At 39.4% G+C, this 25,551-nt stretch overlaps 3 protein-coding genes, 11 non-coding genes and 12 pseudogenes across 14 annotated transcripts; 2 read left to right on the forward strand and 24 right to left on the reverse strand.

Annotated features, from left to right (window-relative positions):
- Window positions 1-1,513: 1,513 nt before the first annotated feature.
- On the forward strand, window positions 1,514-3,410 carry LOC117306019. The gene is made up of 2 exons (XM_033790870.1): window positions 1,514-1,625; window positions 2,014-3,410. The coding sequence occupies exons 1-2, from the start codon at window positions 1,514-1,516 to the stop codon at window positions 3,408-3,410; spliced, it is 1,509 nt and encodes a 502-aa protein (XP_033646761.1).
- Window positions 3,411-5,217: 1,807 nt separating this feature from the next.
- Window positions 5,218-5,330, reverse strand: LOC117306265 (annotated as a pseudogene).
- Window positions 5,331-5,410: 80 nt separating this feature from the next.
- Window positions 5,411-5,529, reverse strand: LOC117306150 (annotated as a pseudogene).
- An 80-nt stretch (window positions 5,530-5,609) lies between these two features.
- LOC117306236 lies at window positions 5,610-5,720 on the reverse strand (annotated as a pseudogene).
- A 78-nt stretch (window positions 5,721-5,798) lies between these two features.
- Window positions 5,799-5,919, reverse strand: LOC117306129. The gene has a single exon (XR_004520877.1). It is a non-coding gene; the product is annotated as a 5S ribosomal RNA (ribosomal RNA).
- Window positions 5,920-5,999: 80 nt separating this feature from the next.
- LOC117306151 lies at window positions 6,000-6,118 on the reverse strand (annotated as a pseudogene).
- Window positions 6,119-6,200: 82 nt separating this feature from the next.
- LOC117306165 lies at window positions 6,201-6,319 on the reverse strand (annotated as a pseudogene).
- Window positions 6,320-6,399: 80 nt separating this feature from the next.
- Window positions 6,400-6,518, reverse strand: LOC117306263. The gene has a single exon (XR_004520898.1). It is a non-coding gene; the product is annotated as a 5S ribosomal RNA (ribosomal RNA).
- Window positions 6,519-6,598: 80 nt separating this feature from the next.
- LOC117306227 lies at window positions 6,599-6,717 on the reverse strand. Its single transcript, XR_004520894.1, has one exon. It is a non-coding gene; the product is annotated as a 5S ribosomal RNA (ribosomal RNA).
- Window positions 6,718-6,795: 78 nt separating this feature from the next.
- On the reverse strand, window positions 6,796-6,914 carry LOC117306166 (annotated as a pseudogene).
- Window positions 6,915-6,992: 78 nt separating this feature from the next.
- On the reverse strand, window positions 6,993-7,111 carry LOC117306146. The gene has a single exon (XR_004520886.1). It is a non-coding gene; the product is annotated as a 5S ribosomal RNA (ribosomal RNA).
- Window positions 7,112-7,191: 80 nt separating this feature from the next.
- LOC117306209 lies at window positions 7,192-7,310 on the reverse strand (annotated as a pseudogene).
- An 80-nt stretch (window positions 7,311-7,390) lies between these two features.
- On the reverse strand, window positions 7,391-7,509 carry LOC117306275. Its single transcript, XR_004520899.1, has one exon. It is a non-coding gene; the product is annotated as a 5S ribosomal RNA (ribosomal RNA).
- A 78-nt stretch (window positions 7,510-7,587) lies between these two features.
- LOC117306095 lies at window positions 7,588-7,706 on the reverse strand. Its single transcript, XR_004520845.1, has one exon. It is a non-coding gene; the product is annotated as a 5S ribosomal RNA (ribosomal RNA).
- An 80-nt stretch (window positions 7,707-7,786) lies between these two features.
- LOC117306299 lies at window positions 7,787-7,905 on the reverse strand. Its single transcript, XR_004520922.1, has one exon. It is a non-coding gene; the product is annotated as a 5S ribosomal RNA (ribosomal RNA).
- An 80-nt stretch (window positions 7,906-7,985) lies between these two features.
- On the reverse strand, window positions 7,986-8,096 carry LOC117306268 (annotated as a pseudogene).
- Window positions 8,097-8,176: 80 nt separating this feature from the next.
- On the reverse strand, window positions 8,177-8,294 carry LOC117306096. Its single transcript, XR_004520846.1, has one exon. It is a non-coding gene; the product is annotated as a 5S ribosomal RNA (ribosomal RNA).
- An 80-nt stretch (window positions 8,295-8,374) lies between these two features.
- LOC117306270 lies at window positions 8,375-8,485 on the reverse strand (annotated as a pseudogene).
- Window positions 8,486-8,742: 257 nt separating this feature from the next.
- LOC117306262 lies at window positions 8,743-8,861 on the reverse strand (annotated as a pseudogene).
- Window positions 8,862-8,943: 82 nt separating this feature from the next.
- On the reverse strand, window positions 8,944-9,062 carry LOC117306103. The gene has a single exon (XR_004520852.1). It is a non-coding gene; the product is annotated as a 5S ribosomal RNA (ribosomal RNA).
- Window positions 9,063-9,142: 80 nt separating this feature from the next.
- LOC117306276 lies at window positions 9,143-9,261 on the reverse strand. The gene has a single exon (XR_004520900.1). It is a non-coding gene; the product is annotated as a 5S ribosomal RNA (ribosomal RNA).
- An 80-nt stretch (window positions 9,262-9,341) lies between these two features.
- On the reverse strand, window positions 9,342-9,459 carry LOC117306163 (annotated as a pseudogene).
- Window positions 9,460-9,539: 80 nt separating this feature from the next.
- On the reverse strand, window positions 9,540-9,650 carry LOC117306264 (annotated as a pseudogene).
- Window positions 9,651-9,730: 80 nt separating this feature from the next.
- Window positions 9,731-9,849, reverse strand: LOC117306038. The gene has a single exon (XR_004520789.1). It is a non-coding gene; the product is annotated as a 5S ribosomal RNA (ribosomal RNA).
- A 2,318-nt stretch (window positions 9,850-12,167) lies between these two features.
- On the reverse strand, window positions 12,168-18,543 carry LOC117306014. Its single transcript, XM_033790865.1, has 7 exons — window positions 18,373-18,543; window positions 17,407-17,606; window positions 16,549-16,648; window positions 15,647-15,849; window positions 14,006-14,223; window positions 13,279-13,438; window positions 12,168-12,427 (listed from the first exon to the last, which is right to left on the reverse strand). Exons 2-7 carry the CDS (start codon window positions 17,600-17,602, stop codon window positions 12,225-12,227), a joined length of 1,080 nt encoding a protein of 359 aa, XP_033646756.1. The 5' UTR covers window positions 17,603-17,606; window positions 18,373-18,543; the 3' UTR covers window positions 12,168-12,224.
- Window positions 18,544-19,755: 1,212 nt separating this feature from the next.
- Window positions 19,756-23,853, forward strand: LOC117306020 (uncharacterized protein K02A2.6-like). Its single transcript, XM_033790871.1, has one exon. It carries the CDS (start codon window positions 19,756-19,758, stop codon window positions 23,851-23,853), a length of 4,098 nt encoding a protein of 1,365 aa, XP_033646762.1.
- Window positions 23,854-25,551: the final 1,698 nt, after the last annotated feature.

Here is a 25,551-nt window from a genome sequence, read left to right on the forward strand (position 1 = left end):
TTGAACTAAAGCATATGAAAGTTGCAGCTTTCTATGCAACAGGTTTAACTGATATCTTTGCTTTAAGGAAACAATAATGCAGTACTTGAAGAGAGATTAATTATGCATGAACCATATTCATTTTATTTTGTAGGAGAGTGCAAGTGCAGTTGAGGTCATCCTACGAGAGTTCAAGGGCCCAGCTGGTCTTGACATTGATGGCATTCCTCTGTTCAAATCCCATGAGGCAGTTGACAGCCACTGGATTACTGCTAGCAAACATCTTAACTGCATGCAGGTGAGTTTGCAAGGAATTCTGATTTTTTTTTTCAATAAAAAACAAATAAATAACGCTTAAGATATACACCGGGGACATACATCCCATGGCAACTGCAGGCTGCAGCTGAAGGAAGGTCTGCCACAACATAAGGATAGATTATGTGCTTTGTCATAACTGGATAAACAACAAGGAAGTTAAGTTATTTTCAGGTATTATAGTCCAGAGATAGAAGTATTTGAAGCATATATAAAGCATTTATATATGTTTATATATGTATATATTGTAAACTGCTCACAAAAAGTTAGGAAACTTTTTTTAATCAAGTATATTTTTATTATTTATTACTCTCTTTGTATAATGTTATATATCAATGCAAAGCTGAAGTGTTTCTCATTAAAATGATACCACATTTGCAATGATTACATGTTGCTGGACTTATTTCTTCAGCTTTGCATTGATATATAACATATACAAAGAGAGTAATAAATAATAAAAATATACTTGATTAAAAAAAGTTTCCTAACTTTTTGTGAGCAGTTTATATAAATCAAATGAACCATTTCTTTTTCGTTCTGTAGGATCCACCCAACATCCCCTTGTATGTGGCAAAAAAAACCGTGACTCTCAACGGTGTTCAACTGAACTACTACAGATGTCGTAGGGGCAGCAATTCACTGGAAGGTCTCCACAGCCACATGCACAACGCCATACCATCAAAACGATGTGGAATCATGCCTTGGCAGGTAAACTTTGTTTAGCATTATTAGATAAATTTTCAGAACAACATTTAATTTATCGGCCAACTCATTGAAGATTATTGTTCCACTACTCCATATCCTGGAGTAGATAGAGAAGAGTCAAAAGTTTGCATGGGATTGCCTCACAAGAAAGATACGATATAAAATTAAGCTGAATTTAAAGTATGAGCTCATTTCCTTAAAGTCTAGGAAAAAGGCAAGTTATTTTTCTTCATTCACTCACTAGTCTAAGAAAAAAGGTAAGGTTTGTTCTTTAGGTTTTTAGCTTTCTATGCTCATTTATGATTGTTATCTCCGATTTTTTATCCATTTTCTTCAGGTCTACCTCATCTCATTTGCCGTGCAGTGGAATAGCAGGATGGAATCACTCAAGGTAGCTGGGGGACATGGCCGACTAACAACCATTGTTGATCCTCGCCAGATCCAGAAACTCAACACACAGGCGTCTGTCTTGTTCGGTGACGAACATCTCTTTGAGCCAAACTTCTCTGCTCCCATGCCCTACGCTGAGAGATATGACAACCCTGTTGAGGAAGAGCTACTTGGAGTGGAGTACGCCTACTGCCAATCTACAGACTTCACATCCAAGGAATACTACATAGAAAAAGGTTTGTTAACCCTTTCTTGCCCTATGAAAATTGTATCAACTTGTGTTTTGAAATAATATACATTTTAGCCTATGTTTAACATGTTTAGATGTAAAGTGATAAACATCATGTCTGCAATTTTTGTCTTCACATTCGAATAAGATAACAGTAAAAAATGCAAAAACCGTATTCAACTGGTAAATTTCAAACACAAAGATCAGTTTTCAATGGATATCTTTCCTGTGTCTATGATTGATTATTGATTATTCTCTTTCTTTGTTTAGGGATGAAAGGATGAACAGTGAAGAGGTCAACAAAGGAAATCCACACATCTTCACTATGGTCTCATACATGTATTTTTTGTCATTTGTCATTTTCTCTTCTGCAGTGAATGAAGAACAATCAAAAGCTGAGGAGGACGACATCAAGGAGCAAACAGATGACAACCAAGAGGAAGATGTTTCAGATGATGAGGGTGTGGAGGGTCTGGACTCTGAAGAATCTGAAGATCAGATTGATAACATGAATGCTGACCATGCTTTTCTTGGCAGTGAAGAGGGTGTAAAAGCGGAGGTTAGTCCAGCCTTAGAAGATGTAATGATGAGTTCCAGCCACCTTCATCTACCTGGTTATGAGGAAGTTGAGGGACTAGCCCTGTTACTTCTCGAGCTGGCAGATGACAGCAACGCCCACATCATCCCAGCTCATCTGCGACAGAAGATCACTAAAGCTGCAGGACAGCTCCATGAGCACGACAAATCTGCGCGTAATTTTGTTAAAAGATACGAGTCCAAATGGGGCTATACCATTTTTGGCAGGTGTTTGGGTGCTGGCTCTGCAGAAACCAGTGCAGCACAGAAGACCAAGTTTGGTTGGATGAGATATGCCCAGGCAGCCCACATAAATGAAGAGTCGCGTCTCCTTTATTTACTCATCAAGATGTTAAAAAACAGACCCACGGTTTCTGCAAAGTCATCACCCACCAAAGTAGCCAACATAGTCAAGGGGCAGTACAAGCGTATTGTTGACAGGGTAAGAGATGACCCCATCCTGGCAGAGCAGGCCATACCATTGCCTAACATCAACGCCAAGTCCATCACCAACTTTCTCAATAAACAGGAGAAGAGGGCAAACTACTTGGCAACATCTCTACCAAAAGTCCAAACCCATCGGAGAGTGGTATCCAGTGCCCCTGTACCACAAGCTGCTACCCTCCCTTCTTCTCTCCTGCCACCTTCCCACACTGAAGTTCAATATTCCAGTAAGTCACCTGAATTTGGAAGGAGACAGGGTGAAAAGAGGCGCTCAGCGTTTGATGATGATGAGCCCCACACAAGCCAGACTAGCATGTCAACCACACCTAACACTCCATCAACCAGCACCAAGTCCAAGCTACAGTCACTAGCCCCCAAACCCAGCTTGTCTAAGGCGTTTGGTGCACCTATCCTGTTGGTTGTGCCATCACAGCCAAGTGCACAGTCACTCAACTTGACACAGCCATCAGCAGGTATGCCATTCACCTTACAAGCCCCACCACCTCCACCTCCAAAGCCCAAACCTCAGATCCCGAAGGCATCCAGAAAACCTTGCGCTGCCTGTCAAGTACCGCAGTGTGGGGGACTGCGAAAGCGGTACACACCTTCTAAGGACAAAGCAGAGGGCAGCAAGCAGAACATTTTTACCTTCTGCCCAACAACAAGAAAGTCTGTAACTCCAGGATTTCAGAGAGTGTTCACTGATTTTGAACACTTCAAGCGAGAAGTTGATGAAGAGCTGCAGAGGAGAAAAAACACTTTAAAACAATAAAGTGCAGATAACTCCAGCTAAGTATTTGCTAAAAGAACTTTAGTAGTGATACACTGATTTCCAGTAAACACACCCTCAAATCCCGGAGTTACAGACTTTCTTGTCAGTTGCCTTTTATTGCTTTTTTCTTGAATAATGTCAATTTGTATGTTTAAAAGGGTATTTTTTAAATCAAGCATGTCATTTATGGAATACTTTAAAAACCCGCTTATAAGTAACTTTTTAATTAGCCATCTTTGACCATTAGTTTTAACTAGCCATCTTTGACCAATAGTATTAACCCATTATCAATTGGCGTTGAAAATACTGGTATTTTAAGAATATTCTGGTTTCTATCTTTCCATATCCTGAATTGGTGAGGGGGCAAGGAAATCAGTTTTGCTTATAAGCAGGATTTTAAAGTATTTCAGTAGACAGTCACAACAAGAAAACATTTACATCTTCAAATGTAAAGATACCCTGCGATCGAATGCTGTTATTTTACACTTTTATATAATATATGTATTTGTTATTTTCAATGAAAAAGAGAGATTAATGCAAGTGCTGTCATTTTCAAATAATACGTTTATTTGTCAAATTCAACAATGAAAAGGAGAGAATAATGCAAATGCTGTAATTTTACACTTTTATATAATAACTTTTATATAATACATGTATTTGTCATTTTCAATGAAAACGAGAGAACAATGCAAGTGCTGTCATTTTACACTTGTATATTATTTGACATTGCCAACAATGAAAAAGAAAGATGATAAAGAAAGATGACATAATTGTAACTAAAGTATAATGTGTCTTATCATCAAAACGAGTAAGTGAAAGTAGAGTAGGCTTTCACAGTACTGGATATCCTCAGTTAATATTATAGTTCAATACCAATGATATCATTGGTTCAATGATAAAGGTATCAATTACACTGCTTTTTTGTCATCAAAAATGAGTAAGTGATAGTAGAGTAGGCCTAGGCTTTCACAGTATTGGATATCCTCACTTATAGTTCAATAACAAACAATGGTATAGATGCCCACTTCTTTTAATCATCAAAACAAATGTAAAGATACCCTGTGGTCAAATGCTGTCATTTTACACATTTATTATATAATACTTGTCATTGTCAACCATGTAAAAGAAAGAAAAATGCAGATGATGTCATTTTGCAATTGTATGTGTTGAATATTTGACTTTGCCAACAGAGGAAAAAAAGAATTAAAAGAAAGATGACACAATTATAACTGAACTTTAATGCCATGTAGTTATGTGTGATTTTATTGCATTCAATAGATTGAAAAGTGCCAAGGATATGACGAAAATTGGGGAAAAAATACTTCTTAAGAAAAAGACCCCCAAGTCAACTCCCAACCTGGGCCCAATTTCATAGAGCTGCTTAAGCACAAAATATTGCTTAACAATTGTCTGCTAAACTGAAAAGGGCAGGATACCAGTCACAAATTGTACATTTGACATGGTAGTTTGGCTGGTAACCTTATTCTGGTAAGCATTATTTTGTTGTGCTTAGCTACTTTTTGTGCTTAAGCAGCTCTATGAAATTGGGCCCTTGCTTTAGACCTCAATAGGAGGTATTGTCTGCTCCATTAATAGTTAATAGTATCGGATATCGAGACGTCGAAATAATGGAGAAAATCGGGTCTTGTACTGAAATTTACAATAACACTTTGACACGCGGTTTTAAGTATTTTAAGTTTATTGGGCTATAAATCACCAGGGACTGTGCTAGTCTACCCAACACGACGACGCATGCGCTTGACCACCGAATTTTGGTGATTCGTCTACCAGGATTAGCACTTGCAGGGGTCGTGGCCCATTCCCAGGAGGTCTCCCATCCAAGTACTGACTGGGCCTGACGCTGCTTAACTTCGGTGATCAGACGAGAACCGGTGTTTTCAGCGTAGTATGGCTGTAGACATTAACTACACTTTATGCAGTGGCTTAAGTGTCAAGTCTAGGTTTACAAAAGTTGTTTCTCTGAAGAAAAAAAATAGGAAAGTCTACGGCACCCAGTATTCCCAGGAGGTCTCCCATCCAAGTCCTGACTGGGCCTGACGGTGCTTAACTTCGGTGATCAGTCGAGAACCGGTGTTTTCAGCGTAGTATGGCTGTAGACATTAACTACACTTTATGCAGTGGCTTAAGTGTCAAGTCTACGTTTACAAAAGTTGTTTCTCTAAAGAAAAAAAATAGGAAAGTCTACGGCACCCAGTATTCCCAGGAGGTCTCCCATTAGACTGGGCCTGCGCTGCTTAACTTCGGTGATCAGACGAGAACCGGTGTTTTCAGCGTAGTATGGCTGTAGACACTAACTAAACTTGATGCAGTGGTTTAAATGTCAAGTCTAAAATTACAAAAGTGGTATCTCTGAAGAAAAAAAAGAAAAGTCTACGACAACCAGTATTCCCAGGAGGTCTCCCATCCAAGTACTGTGACTGGGCCTGACGCTGCTTAACTTCGGTGATCAGACGAGAACCGGTGTTTTCAGCGTAGTATGGCTGTAGACATTAACTACACTTTATGCAGTGGCTTAAGTGTCAAGTCTAGGTTTACAAAAGTTGTTTCTCTGAAGAAAAAAAATAGGAAAGTCTACGGCACCCAGTATTCCCAGGAGGTCTCCCATCCAAGTCCTGACTGGGCCTGACGGTGCTTAACTTCGGTGATCAGTCGAGAACCGGTGTTTTCAGCGTAGTATGGCTGTAGACCCTAACTAAACTTAATGCAGTGGTTTAAGTGTCAAGTCTAAAATTACAAAAGTGGTATCTCTGAAGAAAAATAAAATAGGAATCTCTATGGCACCCAGTATTCCAAACCGGTCTCCCATCCAAGTACTGACTGGGCCTGACGCTGCTTAACTTCGGTGATCAGACGAGAACCGGTGTTTTCAGCGTAGTATGGCTGTAGACATTAACTACACTTTATGCAGTGGCTTAAGTGTCAAGTCTAGGTTTACAAAAATTGTTTCTCTAAAGAAAAAAAATATGAAAGTCTACGGCACCCAGTATTCCCAGGAGGTCTCCCATCCAAGTACTGACTGGGCCTGACGCTGCTTAACTTCGGTGATCAGACGAGAACCGGTGTTTTCAGTGTAGTATGGCTGTAGACATTAACTACACTTTATGCAGTGGCTTAAGTGTCAAGTCTAGGTTCACAAAAGTTGTTTCTCTGAAGAAAAAAAATATGAAAGTCTACGGCACCCAGTATTCCCAGGAGGTCTCCCATCCAAGTACTGACTGGGCCTGATGCTGCTTAACTTCAGTGATCAGACGAGAACCGGTGTTTTCAGCATAGTATGGCTGTAGACCCTAACTAAACTTAATGCAGTGATTTAAGTGTCAAGTCTAAAATTACGAAAGTGGTATCTCTGAAGAAAAAAAAGAAAAGTCTACGGCACCCAGTATTCCAAGGAGGTCTCCCGTCCAAGTACTGACTGGGCCTGACGCTGATTTACTTCGGTGATCAGACGAGAACCGGTGTTTTCAGCAGAGTATGGCTGTAGACACTAACTAAACTTAATGCAGTGGTTTAAGTGTCAAATCTAAAATTACAAAAGTGGTATCTCTGAAGAAAAAAAAGAAAAGTCTACGGCACCCAGTATTCCAAGGAGGTCTCCCATCCAAGTACTGACTGGGCCTGACGCTGCTTAACTTCGGTGATCAGACGAGAACCGGTGTTTTCAGCGTAGTATGGCTGTAGACACTAACTACACTTTATGCAGTGGCTTAAGTGTCAAGTATAGATTTACAAAAGTTGTTTCTCTGAAGAAAAAAAATAGGAAAGTCTACGGCACCCAGTATTTCCAGGAGGTCTCCCATCCAAGTACTGACTGGGCCTGACACTGATTAACTTCCGTGATCAGACAAGAACCGGTGTTTTCAGCGTAGTCTGGCTGTAGACACTAACTAAACTTTATGCAGTGGCTTAAGTGTCAAGTCTAGGTTTACAAAAGTTGTTTCTCTGAAGAAAAAAAATAGGAAAGTCTACGGCACCCAGTATTCCCAGGAGGTCTCCCATCCAAGTACTGACTGGGCCTGACGCTGCTTAACTTCGGTGATCAGACGAGAACCGGTGTTTTCAGTGTAGTATGGCTGTAGACACTAACTACATTTTATGCAGTGGCTTAAGTGTCAAGTCTAGGTCTACAAAAGTTGTTTCTCTGAAGAAAAAAAAAGAAATTCTACGGCACCCAGTATTCCAAGGAGGTCTCCCATCCAAGTACTGACTGGGCCTGACGCTGCTTAACTTCGGTGATCAGACGAGAACCGGTGTTTTCAGAGTAGTATGGCTGTAGACACTAACCACACTTTATGCAGTGGCTTAAGTGTCAAGTCTAGGTTTACAAAAGTTGTTTCTCTGAAGAAAAAAAATATGAAAGTCAACGGCACCCAGTATTCCCAGGAGGTCTCCCATCCAAGTACTGACTGGGCCTGACGCTGCTTAACTTCGGTGATCAGACGAGAACCAGTGTTTTCAGCGTAGTATGGCTGTAGACATTAACTGCACTTTATGCAGTGGCTTAAGTGTCAAGTCTAGATTTACAAAAGTTGTTTCTCTGAAGAAAAAAAATAGGAATGTCTACGGCACCCAGTATTCCCAGGAGGTCTCCCATTAGATTGGGCCTGCGCTGCTTAACTTCGGTGATCAGACGAGAACCGGTGTTTTCAGTGTAGTATGGCTGTAGACACTAACTACACTTTATGCAGTGGCTTAAGTGTCAAGTCTAGGTTTACAAAAGTTGTTTCTCTGAAGAAAAAAAATATGAAAGTCTACGGCACCCAGTATTCCAGGAGGTCTCCCATCCAAGTACTGACTGGGCCTGACGCTGCTTAACTTCGGTGATCAGACGAGAACCAGTGTTTTCAGCGTAGTATGGCTGTAGACATTAACTGCACTTTATGCAGTGGCTTAAGTGTCAAGTCTAGATTTACAAAAGTTGTTTCTCTGAAGAAAAAAAATAGGAATGTCTACGGCACCCAGTATTCCCAGGAGGTCTCCCATTAGATTGGGCCTGCGCTGCTTAACTTCGGTGATCAGACGAGAACCGGTATTTTCAGTGTAGTATGGCTGTAGACACTAACTACACTTTATGCAGTGGCTTAAGTGTCAAGTCTAGGTTTACAAAAGTTGTTTCTCTGAAGAAAAAAAATATGAAAGTCTACGGCACCCAGTATTCCCAGACTGGGCCTGACGCTGCTTAACTTCGGTGATCAGACGAGAACCGGTGTTTTCAGCGTAGTATGGCTGTAGACATTAACTACACTTTATGCAGTGGCTTAAGTGTCAAGTCTAGGTTTACAAAAGTTGTTTCTCTGAAGAAAAAAAATAGGAAAGTCTACGGCACCCAGTATTCCAAAGAGGTCTCCCATCCAAGTCCTGACTGGGCCTGACGGTGCTTAACTTCGCTGAGCAGTCGAGAACCGGTGTTTTCAGCGTAGTATGGCTGTAGACCCTAACTAAACTTAATGCAGTGGTTTAAGTGTCAAGTCTAAAATTACAAAAGTGGTATCTCTGAAGAAAAAAAAAATAGGAAAGTCTACGGCACCCAGTATTCCAAGGAGGTCTCCCATCCAAGTACTGACTGGGCCTGATGCTGCTTAACTTCGGTGATCAGACGAGAACCGGTGTTTTCAGTGTAGTATGGCTGTAGACACTAACTACACTTTATGCAGTGCCTTAAGTGTCAAGTCTAGGTTTACAAAAATTGTTTCTCTGAAGAAAAAAAATATGAAAGTCTACGGCACCCAGTATTCCCAGGAGGTCTCCCATCCAAGTACTGACTGGGCCTGACGCTGCTTAACTTCGGTGATCAGACGAGAACCGGTGTTTTCAGTGTAGTATGGCTGTAGACATTAACTACACTTTATGCAGTGGCTTAAGTGTCAAGTCTAGGTTTACAAAAGTTGTTTCTCTGAAGAAACAAAATATGAAAGTCTACGGCACCCAGTATTCCCAGGAGGTCTCCCATCCAAGTACTGACTGGGCCTGACGCTGCTTAACTTCGGTGATCAGACGAGATCAGTGTTTTCAGCGTAGTATGGCTGTAGACATTAACTACACTTTATGCAGTGGCTTAAGTGTCAAGTCTACGTTTACAAAAGTTGTTTCTCTAAAGAAAAAAAATAGGAAAGTCTACGGCACCCAGTATTCCCAGGAGGTCTCCCATTAGACTGGGCCTGCGCTGCTTAACTTAGGTGATCAGACGAGAACCGGTGTTTTCAGCGTAGTATGGCTGTAGACATTAACTACACTTTATGCAGTGGCTTAAGTGTCAAGTCTAGGTTTACAAAAGTTGTTTCTCTGAAGAAAAAAAATAGGAAAGTCTAGGGCACCCAGTATTCCCAGGAGGTCTCCCATCCAAGTACTGACTGGGCCTGACGCTGCTTAACTTCGGTGATCAGACGAGAACCGGTGTTTTCAGCGTAGTATGGCTGTAGACACTAACTACACTTTATGCAGTGGCTTAAGTGTCAAGTCTAGGTTTACAAAAGTTGTTTCTCTGAAGAAAAAAAATAGGAAAGTCTACGGCACCCAGTATTCCCAGGAGGTCTCCCATCCAAGTACTGACTGGGCCTGACGCTGCTTATCAATCAATCAATCAATCAATCAACATTTATTTCCATACAAACACAATATACAAATACAAACAATAGGATGTTACAAGACTGAAAACTGTATGGAGGCATGGTCATTAAAGCAAAGCTTGTAAGCTGGGATGCCTTTTAAAAAACAAAGGAAGGTAATAAGATCATTTAAATTATAAAACAAAGCATAATAGTAATAACAATAACATCAAAACGAGACGGATAAACGAAACGCAAAAAACAAAACACCCAACCAGACAAACAAACACCTCAAACTAACACCTCAAACTAACACCTCAAACAAACAAACAATACAAATACCACAAGACGGCCACGACAATAGAACTAAACCAAAATAATGACAGAATCACAACTATGTTACATAATGGGAGACAATGTGTTTTTTGAAGGAGGCTTTGAATCGACCAACAGAGGACTGCGAGCGAATTCGCCTATCAATTGAATTCCAGAGGCGGGGCCCATGATAGCGAAGAGTGTTCATTGTGTAAGAAGTACGTGCAAAAGGGATATAGAGATTGTTACAGGAGCGTGTGTTATAAAGGTGCGTGTTGCTGACAGAAGGAAACCCAGATAGCAAGGACGTGTTGGGCCAACACATGGTATTAGGGTTGGCCCAATGTTGGTTGATCACGTTGGCCCAGCTTGGATCTGCTCATCGGGTTAACATTGGCCCACTATGTTGGTAAAATGTTGGGCCATTGTCGAGTCCCTACCTCGGGCCAACCTGAATTCTGCAATTGGCCTAACGGTACCTTTGCGTTTGGGCCAACATCGGTCTTTCAATGTTGGTCCAGTGTTCGATATTCGTTGGGCCACAGTAGCCCCTAGCATGTTGGTTATGTTGGCGGGAGGTTGGGCCAACCTTAAAGTTGTCGATGGACCAACGTTAGTTTTAATGTTTTGCCCCCCCCCCCACACCAATGCTGAAGAGCGAAGTTGGGCCAACCTTAAAGTTGCCATTGGACCAACGTTAGTTTAACAGTTTGCCCCCCCCCCCCCGACCACTGTGAATAAGACAAACATTTCTCATAAGTTTGACCTGCAGGCCCAGGTACTCAAGAGTTCATTTTCCAAAATAAAAATATAACAAACTGAATAAAGTAGGTCACTGAAAACATAACAGTTGAGAACACTTTGATCTTTTTAAAGAATCTTTAATATAAATGGAGACCAAGAAAGTGTACTCCCAAGTATGTAAGAGAAAAATGCAACATTTATGTATTTGTTTACCTTAATGGTTTTATAAACTTCTTGCTACAACACTTTAATTATTAACTTCTTGTACTATTGACAAACATAAATCTGATTAAGTTAGGCTACAGATGAAAGGCATTTTTCAGAGTAAACAAAAGGTAAATTAATTGGTCTTTTGTCAACAAAAAGTTGGATCTCTAATGTGCATAAAAGCCAGCCACTGACATGTCATAACACTATTAATTTGACATAATTTATTATGGACATGCAAATGCTGTAATAATGAACTTTCATTATCAAACTCAAGCAACATAATTTCTGTTGTTTTAACCAACATACTTAAAAAGTTGGGCTCAAAAAGTCGCTCTTTTAACACAAAAAGTGAAAACACTTGTTATCAAAACAACCTTGCTTTTAAGTTGGTCCCTCACAACAATCCTTTAGATTATTTTTAAAATCCTTCAGAGTGTACCTTGTGCATAAAAGCCAGCCGCTGACATGTCACACCATTAATCTGACACTGTGAGAATGCAAATAGCTATGAATTTTTATTTTCAAACTCAAGCAAAATAACTTTTTTTAACCAACATGCATATGGGTTAATGACGACCACAAGACCACATGGCACAAAACAATCTTTGCTTGTTCCACTTGAAAACACGTGTCCATCTGTATGGGATTTTTTTCACGACAAAAAAAGTAAATATAAAAATAAAATAAAAGCTTCTTTTTTTCTAACATTACATTTGAAACTCAAGTTGGGCTCATTAGAAAAGTAGTACAAAAAACGTGAATGCACTCGTGATCAAGGCAACCTTGCTATTGAGTCCCTGATTACCATTAATGATTATGAGTTCAATCAACTTCAAACATCGAAACAAGATGTGTATAGTACAAGCTTGATGTAGTGACATACAATAGTAGAAGATTTTACATTCTCTAAGAGTGTAATATAATTCCTCACTGATCTGAACCAAAATCTCTAGCTGCATGCAGGCTCCCTGGTTTTCATCGATCAGGGACGGTCATGTTCATCACTGGAACCATAGTCTTCAGTAGATTCCTGGCTGACATTTTCGGAAGGACTAACGCTGGCCTGACGTGCTCTTCTCGCCCTTCCACCATCACGGTCTTTGGCATAGCGAAACCAATCTTTTATGATGGAATCTATCTCAGCATTTGTCGCAGATCTGACGGCTGGATTTCTGCGAACAGCTCCTGAATTAATTGGAGAAAATTTGAAAACAGGTTAACTGAAATAAAATATATACGAACAAGTGATACGCAGGGCCCAATTTCATAGAGCTGCTTAAGCAGAACAAATTGCTTAAACAATTTCTGCTAAGCAACAACAAACAGGATACCAGTCCCATTTGCTACATTTTAAATGATATTTCAGCTGGTAAACTTTTTCCTTGTAAGCATAATTTTGTTTTGCTTAGCTAGTTTCTATGCTTAAGCAGCTCTATGAAATTGGGCCCAGATCGTGTTGCCCGTTTATTGTGGTCAATCCCAATTAAGTTTTGTGCCCTTAGAAAATGTTAAATTTTATGCATTTTCTTTTAAATGAGCTAAAATAATTCCTCAAAGTTCTCTGACCTGCAATTTTGGAACCCCCAACCAAGGATCATTCCATCAAAGTACATTCAAATCCATAAGACTCTGCTGACAAAGCATTCAACCAATAACCTCTGAATGTAGCCCTTCAACAAACCAGGGCTCCCTGTATCCAAGTCTCATCTCACATAGATGGTCATACTGTCATACGGCTACAGTGATACAGAATTTAGGTCTGTGTCTCACAAAACTTGGCTACCCAAAAACGAATTAAAATTTACACAGTCAGTTTCCCTTGTGGTTATATTGCTTATTACACACAAATTGTATTAGTTTACAAGATTGTCCACAATTATAAGTCATACGTGATCTTTCAATGTGGGTAGTTTGGTAAACTAATTAAACTGTTATCATCTCTTAGACTTAGTTTTCGAGTTATATTTTCAAGTATGTTTGTTCTATATTTTCATTTTCTGACCCAACTTGCGCTTTGTGTGGCTGTTAATACTTACGATGTACAACATTCACCAGACGAAGTTTACAGAAGGCCTCCTTTGTGCCTTTTCCAATCCAATTAAACTGCTTTGCAAGGTCATTGGTCAATATGCAGACAAGAATTCGTCTGACCGTACTGCCAAGATTCTCTCCACCAATATTGGATAAGTAAGTGACCTTTAAAAAATTTGAAAACAAAAATCAGCAGATAGACAATAGTAATGATCCTGCCGTAGTGGATAACAGTGGATAATAACAATTCAGCATGCTTTCTACATTAGCGTTAATCCAAGGAGACATCAGTTTTACTGTCAACTTTCTATTCCTACGTAAAGAGTTGTGTGTGGAAACATTTTTGCATCCTAATGATAAATGCTTGGTAAAATAATTATATGCTTTCCAAAACAAAAACGTTCCGCAAGAAGTAGTTAGTAGTGTAAAAGAATTAAGAGTTTGTTTCCAAAACGCAATAAATGACAACTGTTATTTTTGTTTTTGGTAAAATGATGATGGTTGTTTTATTCGAAGAAAAAAAAAAGTAACCACAAACATGATTTAGAAACTCAGGCGATTTTACAAATTGTGTTTTATCATCCAATTAATCTATGGAAAAGAAAACAAAATTATCTTTCTTTCTGTTTTTGAAATATTGAATCTGAGCATTTTTTTTGTGATTTGTTTTCTAATGGAAATTAACTCTTTGAATGTTTCCAGCATTTTGCCATGAAAAACAAAAAAACTTACCAAAAGCTTCTCCTTCTCGAAATTTTGAAGGAGGGCCTCCAGGTCTCTCACATCCCTCAACAATTTCAAGGGAAAAGTCAATCCTTCTGGCAAACCACCATTATCTAACTCCTGTTGTGACGTATTGAGTTTTCTCAGTATTTGAATGAGCAGGGTTCGGTTTTCTGTAGTTATCATGGTTGCCTTTTCTATCAGGGTCAGCAGTTTCTTCTCAGTTGCTGATGAAAATAGTATAATGAGTGCCTAACCATTATTGTATTATAAGACATTTTTATATTGTATTAAAAGACATTTTCATGGGAACAAGTGCTTTTACCATGGGTAGGAGTGGGAGCACATGGGCTTCATAATATGATTGGAAATTAGTGTATGTACACACAGGACTTTCCATCGAGTGCAGGTTGGTTAAAAAAATACCAATAATAGGCCTAATACACGGTTTTTATATAGCGCTTTTTCATGGGGTGTCTCAAAGCGCTTCCGACATTATTACCCCTGGTCACTGGGCCTTAAATCATTCCTTAAACCATCTCAGCTCCCTGGGGAGTATACAGCCTGTGCGACAATTATATGCGCTACATGGCTAAACCAATGACAAGAACCATCTCTGCCCTCACAGGTACCCATTTACCCCTGGGTGGAGAGAAGCAAAGTTTATTAAATATTCACCCATTTTCTGAAATTCCCGGTAATCTGTTTTACCCTGTGTTGGTGTGTTAACCATGGTCCTGAACAAGTTATGGGTTTAGCTTAACCTGTGGATATCAATATGGCCCATCATAAATAGCATGTACAAAACTGGATTGTCCAAGGGAGCTTCAAGACACATTGGCGCGAACCAACACAATGAATGCATGCAAAGCTGTTCACTTTTGACAGTATTTTCTTAACAAGTGCTTAGTACAAGTAGAGCTCAACCGCTAAGTAAAAACAAAGTCTCTGGAATTTCAGAAAGTGGATGAAAAACCCCTTCAACAGGTTTGCATGTGTGACAGGTGTAGAAAAAACTTTGTTCAGTTACCCTTCCACTGTTTATTTCCAATTTAATCTCTTCCAGCACCCTGTACAAGTTAATTTCTAGGAATGTTCTGTAAGACAGAAGTTTTCCACCTTTTATTGCTGTACATTGAATCACTGGTCTTGCTTTTGGTCAACGCTTTGTAATCAATACAGTTGTTTTTTTAATTATTTTTTTAATGAGGAAACCTACAATTTGAGTCGCTGTCCTACTTTTTGCATTTCCTTGTGTCTTTACCCTATTCTATCCTTAGATTAATTGAGTTTTTCTGAAGTGAGTTTCCCCAACGTTTAGTTTTATTTACTTTATTCAAGTGATCCATTTTCTGGGTTACACATGCATTCATTGTGTTGGTTCGCGCCAATGTGTCTTGAAGCTCCCTTGGCCATCCAGTGTTGTACATGCTAATTATGATGGGCCATATTGAGATTCACAGGTTAAGCTAAACCCATAACTTTGTTCAGGACCTGCAGACCATGGTTAACACACAACACAGGTTACAAGCTTTTTAAAACCATCCTGTATGAGTACACATACAATACAATCTGTTTTTCCCCTTTTAGTAATAGTAGAAATAACACCACCCTGCCAGTCACAAAGAGTGAAGTACTTATTCAAAATACCTGTGCAAGCTGATGAGGACCGACTCAAACCCCCCGAAGACCCCGAAGACCCCGAGGGTGACCCCGAAAGGATGAGGCTTGGTGGTGGACATGGCAATTCTGATGGGCTGTTGTTAGATGTGGAATTCACACTGCGACGTAGCTGAATTGCAGTAACAATTTCTTCATCTGATGATGCATCCTGCTGATAGCGTGGGTTTGGCCTGATGATGTTTGTTTTTTGTGTGGTGAAAAAAGGAAACAATAAGCACTCATCAAGCTCAGAAATTCAGAATACAAAACTTTGTCATATTCATCAAGATAAAGAGTGAAGGCTTTCTAACATTATGGGATTTTCCAGAAATTACAAGAGTCACAGTTACAAGATAGCACGTTTAATTTATTTGACAAACATATTCCCAAGATGAAGGGGAAACCCCGTCAGTTGAGACACCAAGTCTTGTTAGCAAGCAAATTTCAGAGTGACACATTTTTTATTTTTTTTTAAGATTCTTCTTTTGCAATGTTTCCTTGGTTCATGAGTTACACTGCGAACTACCTTGTGCAATATCAGCTAATGAAATACATGTATATACAGCAAATTATTAGGGGTTCGTGCATCGCAGTTTTTTTAAATATTAAGGCCGAGACCTGGAACCCCTAAGTTTTCTAAAGGAAAGAACTGACTTTGTTAATTATTTAATAATTATTATTATTTTTTTTTTATCCTTTCCTGTAATTGACGGTTGTCCGCTGTTGGTTTGGTCAATAAATATATAATATAATTGTGATTAAAAATAATAATAAAAAAAATAAAAATTAAAAAATATTCTGGACATGCCTTTAAGTTCCCTTATTCTATGCAGAACTGATTCTATGGATTTTACAATGGGCGGTTCAACATGATATCGATCACTACAAACCTCATAATTCTCTTGGGTGGCACTTCCGTTTCCATATCAGTTCCAATGTCTGATGTGTCTTGTGCCTGGCGCACTTTAGCCATGCCTTTCTCATAAGAGGCTGGGAAAATGAAAGAATTTCGGAAAATTAAGCCTGAAAATTTGTGAAAATGTTATTGTATAGTAACCAGCTTTGTAAAGTCTCTGTGCAGTTTTTCTGTGAACTAAATGTATTATATTAATAAATATCTTGGACAGAATTATAGATTCTGATTGGTCAAACCTGATCACATGGGGGTATGTAAACAGGTGATATAAAGACTGGCTCTGGACACTAGAGAACAAATGGGCCCCAAACCTGCATACATTGTGTACAACTAGTAGTTTACCATGTTTACTGCACACACACGCATACGTGCTGAAAATGTAATTTGTGCGCGTATAAACCTACATTTCCAGATATGGTGTTGTTTACAATCAGCAGAGCTCACAGTTGATTGTATCCCTTGAACATAAGTACAACAAAAAGGCAAAGCAAAATTGTCAAATGTTGACCATTTTAACAAATTGTTTCACAAAAAGGTATATATTAATGGAAGTCTTCACTACATGGTTTATAACCTTGGTTAATGGACCGCGCCCCAAGCTCGGTCCGTTAACAGTGGCCAGTTACCAACCCGGTAGCTATCAGGTGACTCTAAAATGTTGACAGCGGGCACTTACACCACAAGCCTTATCATGTCAACATCAACAAACGACATAAATCATATTTAGACATTAGGAACAAGAGTATGTTTTCAGAAATCTAGTTTTAATTGCCATCAACTCAAGTTAGCTACATATGGTTTGGCAAATTTTGTTAAGTTTCAAACAACACACCTGTTTTATACAGCACACGACAGGGGAACCGCTCATAATCATTGCTTGGTGGCTCGCACCTCTGTACAGCTCTGTCAATTCTGCCTTGTGTCTTGAATTTTGCAGGCCACTTGACAATGTTGTCTTCGTCCGTCAGCCAGCTCTCAGCAACTAGGGCCACAGTGCCCTCAATCTTGAACTCAACAACTGCGTACATTTCCCTGGAAATCAACTTTGGTTAAAAAAGCAAGTGTTTTTTCTGTGAAAAATGGGGGTCGCTTTCAGTGAAACAGAAATTCTTGAAACCATGTTCTTTTAGACAATGAAAAACAAAAAAATAAGGTTAAGTCCCTTTTGATACAACAGACTTGTGCTATTAGTTTTACTTTTCTATATTTAGATACTCTAGGTTGCCACAAATATCATTTTAGAGAAAATTTTTCATTTGTTAACTTGCTTTCGTTGCTTAGTAGACAAAATGAATTTCATGCAACTAAGATCCGAGTGTCAAGCTGTCAACCATCAAGACTTTTGTTTTTACCAAACTTGATGAGTCAGAGCTATAACCAAGTACCCTCCTTTACATGGCAACATGGTGAATTTACACTTAATTTCTGATACTGAGCATGTATGGAGCACACCATCAAGCTTAGCAACTCTGTGTATTCCTAGGCATCCAGAGGGTAGGGGATAGTCAAAAAAATTGTCTACAGATTTGAACACCTCGTACACAACAGTGACTTTGTCATTCAACAAAATATTTCGAACAACACCTAGACTGTCTTTCACTTTTATGCAGCTATCACTGGGTGATGATGAAATACTGTATGAATCAAGACGCAGTTCGGTATACTGCCGACAGTGGTTAGTGTTAGGTGGCAAAGGACCATTCACGTGCTCTTTCTTGCAGTCAGCTTTGGTTGTTTTCTGCCCACATGAACATGTTTGTCTTGGGGACGACTTTTCCTCTGAGAGACGTCGAATTACCTGTTGAAGGGGTGAGGATGGTTTTCTGATGAGTCGTTTTAACCGATGAAGGAAATTCTCGTATGGGAAACTTGAAATGTTATCAAGTGAGCCAAATTTGTTCGCCTCATGTGCCAAATGGAGTAGACCATGCACATTATATACCAGTTGATCTCTGCCATATATGCATTCAACCTGTTTGACAAATGTAAGAAGCTGTTGTGCATAATCACAGTATAGTTGACACAGAGCAGGATTCAACAAAATGTGCATGGCTACAGAAAGAATAAGGAAATGCCTGTACACTTCAGTTTTAACATGCTCTTTCAAGACCAGTATTCCAGTATAAAGCAAGAATTGGCGAAACTCGGTTGCCTTCCATCGGTCAATTTCCTTAAGTGACCTTGGACGTCTCGCAAATTCTTTAGGGATGTTATTTCTGACAGCAATCAAAGCATCTGAAATTCCATTTATTTTACAGCTCTGCATTCTGCATCTCAAGGGACCTTTAATTAACAGGCGAAGTAATCGTTTGGTCACCCCCAAACACACCAAATGCATATAATCCAATGGAAAGGCAGACACCAATCCTAAACCAGTCTCCTGTAATGGACAACGTCTATGGTGATGATCCTCATCTACCATGTCAACAAACTCTGCATCTGTTCTCAGCCTGACACCAAACTTGGGATATATGACTTTTTTCAGCCATTCACCCTCTATCCAACACTTATCGCAACCATGGTAACCAGTGCATAATTTAACACATTTCACATATGCTCTTGCTGGAGCATCACAAATGACTGAAGAAACTTCAACAAAGAAATGCCTTCCATCAAAATGAAAACCATCATTCTTTAATTTAATAACTTCTTCTTTGAAATCATGTAGGTACTGGGCAAGGTTGGAGGGTTTGGTTTGCCCAACAAATAATGCAATGATAAAAGGCTCTCTACAGCTCTGCAAGCAACCTAAAATTGGCCAGAACTGCGTACTACTGCTTCTAAAAAGGGGGAGACCGTCAATATTGATTTGCAGCTTCAAAGGAGTTTCGGTGACTGAAGTGAATTCAGGATGCGAACTAAATCTGTTTTTGATATTCTCCTCAATACCAAAGTAATGATACTTGTAGTGTTCACGTGATCACACTGTAATACATGTAATGTTATACATTTATGCAAATGAGTTGGCCTCGTGTAAGAGTACATGGAAAGGGGGTGGAAAACCGAGGAACGGAATAAAGACACATGTTGATGCACATAAGATTGAATTCGTCTATAGTATTGGTTTAATCCGTATGTCTAGTAAGACTCTACAATTGGCGACGAGGATAAACATCATAGCAACTTTTGGAAAAGTTTAAGTTGTTTTGAAACAGAGGAAAAGTGCGAAACACCGACGAAAATGGCGCAGAATATCCAGCTGAATGGAGTTGAGAAATTTGACCCTCATGGTGACCCCGCACAGTTGAGACAAATGTGGCGGCGATGGTTGCGTGGGTTTGAGTATTTTGCTGTTGGAAAGGGAGTCACAAATCAAGGACAGAAGAAAGCCCTTCTACTGCATTGTACCGGTCCTGACGTTCAGGATATTTTCTTTTCCCTGACGGAGGAGGAGGGAACAGACGAGTATGATAAAGCCGTGAAAACCTTGAACAAACATTTCGAAGTGAAAATCAACGTGCCGTACGAACGCTATGGTTTTCGCAACATGGAACAGGCGGCCGGGGAAACAGTTGATCAGTACATAGTGCGGCTCCGACAGAAGGCATTATTATGCGAGTTTGACAAGTCAGACGAGGAGATCAGGGACCAGGTGATTGCACAATGTAAGTCACATAAAATTCGTACCAAACTGTTAGAAAAGGGGCAATCATTAACACTTAACCGTTTGAGGATGATCGCAACAAATGTAGAATTGACTGAGAAACAGTCCAAGGATATGGAGGCGAAGAAACCAGACTATGGTCCACATGTAAATGCTGTAAGGCGACACAAGGCCTCTGACTACGAGCAAAGGAGAAAGAATGGTGAACATGGAGACGCCAGCAAGGGTTATAGAGGCGGCGCTGGGACAAGACAACATGCCAACGGTGATCAGTGTTTCCGTTGTGGACACAGAGGACATTATGCCCGTGATCAGGAGTGTCCAGCCCGAAATGCGGTGTGCAACAAATGCGGAAATCGCGGACATTATGGAGTTGCTTGCAAGACCCAGACGAGCAAAAACAGAAAAGACAATTACGAGCAAAAGGATGCCAAATGGAGAAATAACAAAGGACAAAAATGGAATGGAACCGGAGGAAATAAACCAAGAGGAAAAGTTCACACAGTGCAAGAAGACACTGAAACTGGTAGTGACACTGAATTTGCATTCCATGTAGGCATGGTGGGAAGTAATAAAGAGGAAAAGATCAAAGTAAGTTTGGGGCAGGGCATACCAGTAGATGTTATCATTGACAGTGGAGCTTCAGTAAATATCATTGACAAAAGTCTGTGGGAGGAATTGAAAGGTAAAAGAATTCAGTGTAAATCTGAAAGAAGTAATAAGAAGTTGTATGCATATGGATCAACAAATCCATTAAAGGTTCTTGGTAAATTTGTAACCAAAATTAAAGTTGATGGTATGAGTCATGAAGACACTGAAGTAGAAGCAGATTTTTATGTCACAGAAAGTAAAGGGCCTGCACTTCTAGGTAAAGATACAAGTGTTGAACTGGGTGTGCTTAAGATTGGTGTAAACCTTGTGGCTGGAGAAGTGATAGATAGTTATCCAGAATGTTTTCAAGGGGTAGGAAAGTTGAAGGACCATAAGCTGAAGTTGCACATTGACAAAGAGGTTAGACCAGTGGCAAAACACATGTACCGGGTACCATACACCTTAAGAGAGAAGGTCAGTGACAAACTAGATGAATTAGAGTCACTAAGTATAATAGAGAAAGTTAATCACCCAACTTCGTGGGTAAGCCCAGTGATTGTTGTACCCAAACCAAATGGCGATATTCGACTGTGTGTTGATATGCGACAAGCCAATAAGGCCATAATCAGAGAAAGGCATCCTATTCCTACTGTTGATGAGATTTTGTACAATATGAATGGTAGTGAAGTTTTCAGTAAGTTAGATATGAAGTATGGGTATCACCAGATAGAATTGGAAGAAGATTCACGAGAAATCACAACGTTTGTAACCCATAAAGGCCTGTATAGGTATACACGATTGATGTTTGGCATAAGTGCAGCACCAGAGAAGTACCAGCAAGTAATAGCTCAGGTACTACATGATTGTGAAGGAGTTCAAAACATATCAGATGATATTGTTGTTCATGGAAAAAACCAAGCAGAGCACGATGAAAGACTAGTGAAAGTCATGCAGAGACTGAAGGAAAAGAACTTGACCTTAAATAAGGAAAAGTGTCAGTTTGGTTTGACAAAGATTACGTTCATGGGTCATGTGTTATCCAAAAACGGAGTTGAGCCCACAGAGGGGAGAATCAAAGCCATGAAAGAGGCAAGACCCCCCAACAATGCAGCCGAAATCAAGAGTTTTCTGGGACTTGTGAATTTCTCAGCACGATACATTCCAAATTTGGCCACTGTGGCTGAACCATTGCGTAGGCTGACTAGAAAAAATGAGAAGTTCACATGGGGCAAAGAACAACAAAACAGTTTTGATGTGTTGAAGGATTGCCTAACTAAGACTGAGACATTAGGGTATTACCGTCTTGATGCTACACGTACACAACTTGTTACGGATGCAAGTAATGTTGGTTTAGGGGCTGTGTTACTTCAAGAATATGAAGGGGAAACTAGAGTCATTAGTTATGCCAGTAGGACATTAAGTGATGTGGAGACAAGGTACTCTACTACTGAGAAAGAAGCACTTGCCGTTGTGTGGGCATGTGAGAAATTTCAGATATATCTATATGGATTGAATTTCGAATTGATCACAGATCATAAACCACTAGAAGTGTTGTATGGGCCAAAGTCAAAACCAAATGCCAGAATTGAGAGATGGGTGTTAAGATTAATGCCATTCACATATACAATTCGATATGCACCTGGGCCACAAAACATTGCAGATGTGTTGTCAAGGTTGGTAAAAAGCAATGTAGCTGATAAACCAAACACACTAGCAAATAAAGCTGAGGAGTATGTTAAGTTTGTTGCAGAACAGGCAACACCCAAAGCTTTAACTACACGTGAAGTGGAAGAAGCATCAAAGGACGATGCAGAATTGATCAAAGTTAGAAAGTGTCTAGCGAAAGGTGATTTTGATAAATCCAGTGTTAATTATTTTCCAATCAGGAATGAGTTGAGTTCAATCGGTTACCTGGTGTTGAGAGGAACAAGATTAGTCATACCTAAGACGTTACGTACAAAATGTGTAGAATTAGCACATCGTGGTCATTTGGGCATAGTAGGCACAAAACAAAGGTTGAGAAGTAAAGTGTGGTGGCCAAACATGGATAAAGATGTTTTGAGATTAGTTCGATCATGTCATGGATGTCAACTAGTAAGTGCGATGCCCAACCCAGAACCATTGCATCCAACGCAAATGCCTACGGGTCCTTGGCAGGACTTGGCCATTGACCTACTGGGACCTCTCCCATCAAAACACTATGTGTTTGTTGTGGTAGACTATTACAGTAGATTTTATGAAGTAGAAATTATGAAAGATACTACAACAGCTAAGATTGTGAATGCACTGGAGAATATGTTCTCTCGTTATGGGCTACCAAGGTCAATTACCTCGGACAACGGCCCACAGTTCAGGTCAGAAGTGTTCAAGGAATACTTAAATGAAAATGGTATTAACCATAGATTAGTGACATCTCTGCACCCTGCAGCAAATGGTGAAGTTGAACGACAAAACAGATCGCTGATGAAGCGCATTAGAATAGCTCATGCTCAGTCACAGGACTGGAAAAGGGAAATCCGGTCATACATGTTTGCGTACAGAACAACTCCTCATAGCACTACAGGTGTGTCCCCAGCTGAGTTAATGTTTGGGCGAAAACTCAGAACAAAATTGCCACAAATAGAGGAGTTAGAGTACAGAAATGATGAGGAAGTTCAAGACAGAGATGCTCTGATGAAACACAAAAATAAGTTGTATGTAGATAACAAAAGAAGAGCAGAAGAAAGTGATCTGAAAAAGGGAGATGCTGTACTGGTGAAGCAAAGTCAACAAAACAAAATGAGTACACCATTTCATGCAGTGCCATACACATTAGTGGAGAAACAGGGTAACAGTTGCACTGTTGAATCTCCAGAGGGAGTGAAATACAAAAGAAATAGCACTCATGTAAAGAAATACCAGCAAACAGAGTCTGACACTAGTCAGGAGAGTATCGAAGATCCAATACAGAATGAGGATATTAGTGGAGACATTGTAGACCCACAAGTCTCCATCTCAAGTCCAATGCTAGGTTCACCAAGGGCAGTTCGTACAACGAGAAACTGTCTCCCTAAGCGTTTTGATGATTTTGTAATGGATGTTTAGATAAAACTTAAAGTATGTGTTATAAGCAGTAAGCACAGGATGTAAGGGTAAATATTGTTTACCAGAGGAGATACAAGATAAGTAACAAATGTTTTCTGGGATAGTTTTAAATATCTCACCAACATAAAATTTGCAATATCCCGGTCTAAGTCTAATATGATAAGTCATAGTATGGACTACTGTATTTTAAAAGAAACACAATTGTTTTGTTAAATGGTTAACATTGTTTAAACTTGATGATGTTGTTAAAAGTTAAAGTTTGATACTGTGCGTTTACTTTCCAGTTTAACTAAGGGTTTGTTATTTTAAGAAAGGAGAGAATGTAGTGTTCACGTGATCACACTGTAATACATGTATTGTTATACATTTATGCAAATGAGTTGGCCTCGTGTAAGAGTACATGGAAAGGGGGTGGAAAACCGAGGAACGGAATAAAGACACATGTTGATGCACATAAGATTGAATTCGTCTATAGTATTGGTTTAATCCGTATGTCTAGTAAGACTCTACAATACTGCCCACCTGCCATATGTTTTACAGTGTATGAAGTCTGGGTTCGCAAAAGAGTTCTTGGATCTTTCGGCATTGAAGGAAAGTAAGGGATAAGGACATTTTGCAATGAGCTCAGAGCCGACATTGGAATTTGAAATGTCTTTGCCCACTCAGCAATGTCACTGATTATCTGTTTTCCTGCTACATCGTCAAGCTCATAGTCACTTTCTCCTGCACTATTATCACTTGATGAATGCAAATCAAAATCAATCACGTTACTTTCAATGTGGACTTCAGAGTGAGTTGATGGCTCCACTGAATTCGCATCATCAGTGACCTGTGACAAAATTTCTGATTCGTTTCTTGATGCAGTAACTTGAGTAAGTGTAGAAGAGTCCAAAATATCTGAATCATACTGAGCTTCTGAGTGACAAGAAATAAACTCAGTGTCATCAATTATGTCTTGTATGTGTTCTGCAATTCTTCCCTTTAGTTTTCGCCTTTTTGTCCAATATGATGCCCTTATCATTGTGAGTTTTTTCCTGTTAACATAAATGTATTCATTTATTTTTGTTTTTTGGTTGTGTTTGTTTGTTTATTTATCAATTTATTAATTAATTAGGCTAATTAGTTTATTATTATTATTATTATTATTATTGTGGGGGGGGGGAATGTATATCAACATTGAGTGTTTTTACACCCTGTACAATACCAAAATTTGCCCAGTTTATATAATTCACTGATGCCCAAGAATTCTCAGGGCTTTACTAAACCAACATGGCCAATGCCTAGGGTTAAGTGTAACGTTGCTTGGTACGTTTCCTGATGATGCCTTGCCAAGGACTCAATTAACAAAATAACTCAGTATTAATTAGATGTGCTGTACATTATTTTAAGCACTGTAACTGGGCCGCAACAAGTCTAATGGTAGACAGAAATAAGCAACAATAAAACAATCCGTCACGTTTGAAAAAATGGTAAGGAAATTCGGCAACTTACTAAATCAGATTTCTGGACACATTTTTGTTTAGGCCTACAGCAAAAAAAAACACTTGCATGTAAACAGTTTAAAACCTAGAAGGAATTTTATGGATTATGTGACGGCCAATAATAGCCTTCCTTTTTTATGTTACGCTGTTCAGAGTACGTTTTTGAGTACTAAACCAAGTCTTGCCAAGTGGTAGGCCAATCGTTTTCGGTTTTGGA

This window comes from Asterias rubens, unplaced genomic scaffold, assembly GCF_902459465.1.
Source record: "Asterias rubens unplaced genomic scaffold, eAstRub1.3, whole genome shotgun sequence".
Classification (NCBI taxonomy): Eukaryota; Metazoa; Echinodermata; class Asteroidea; order Forcipulatida; family Asteriidae; genus Asterias; species Asterias rubens.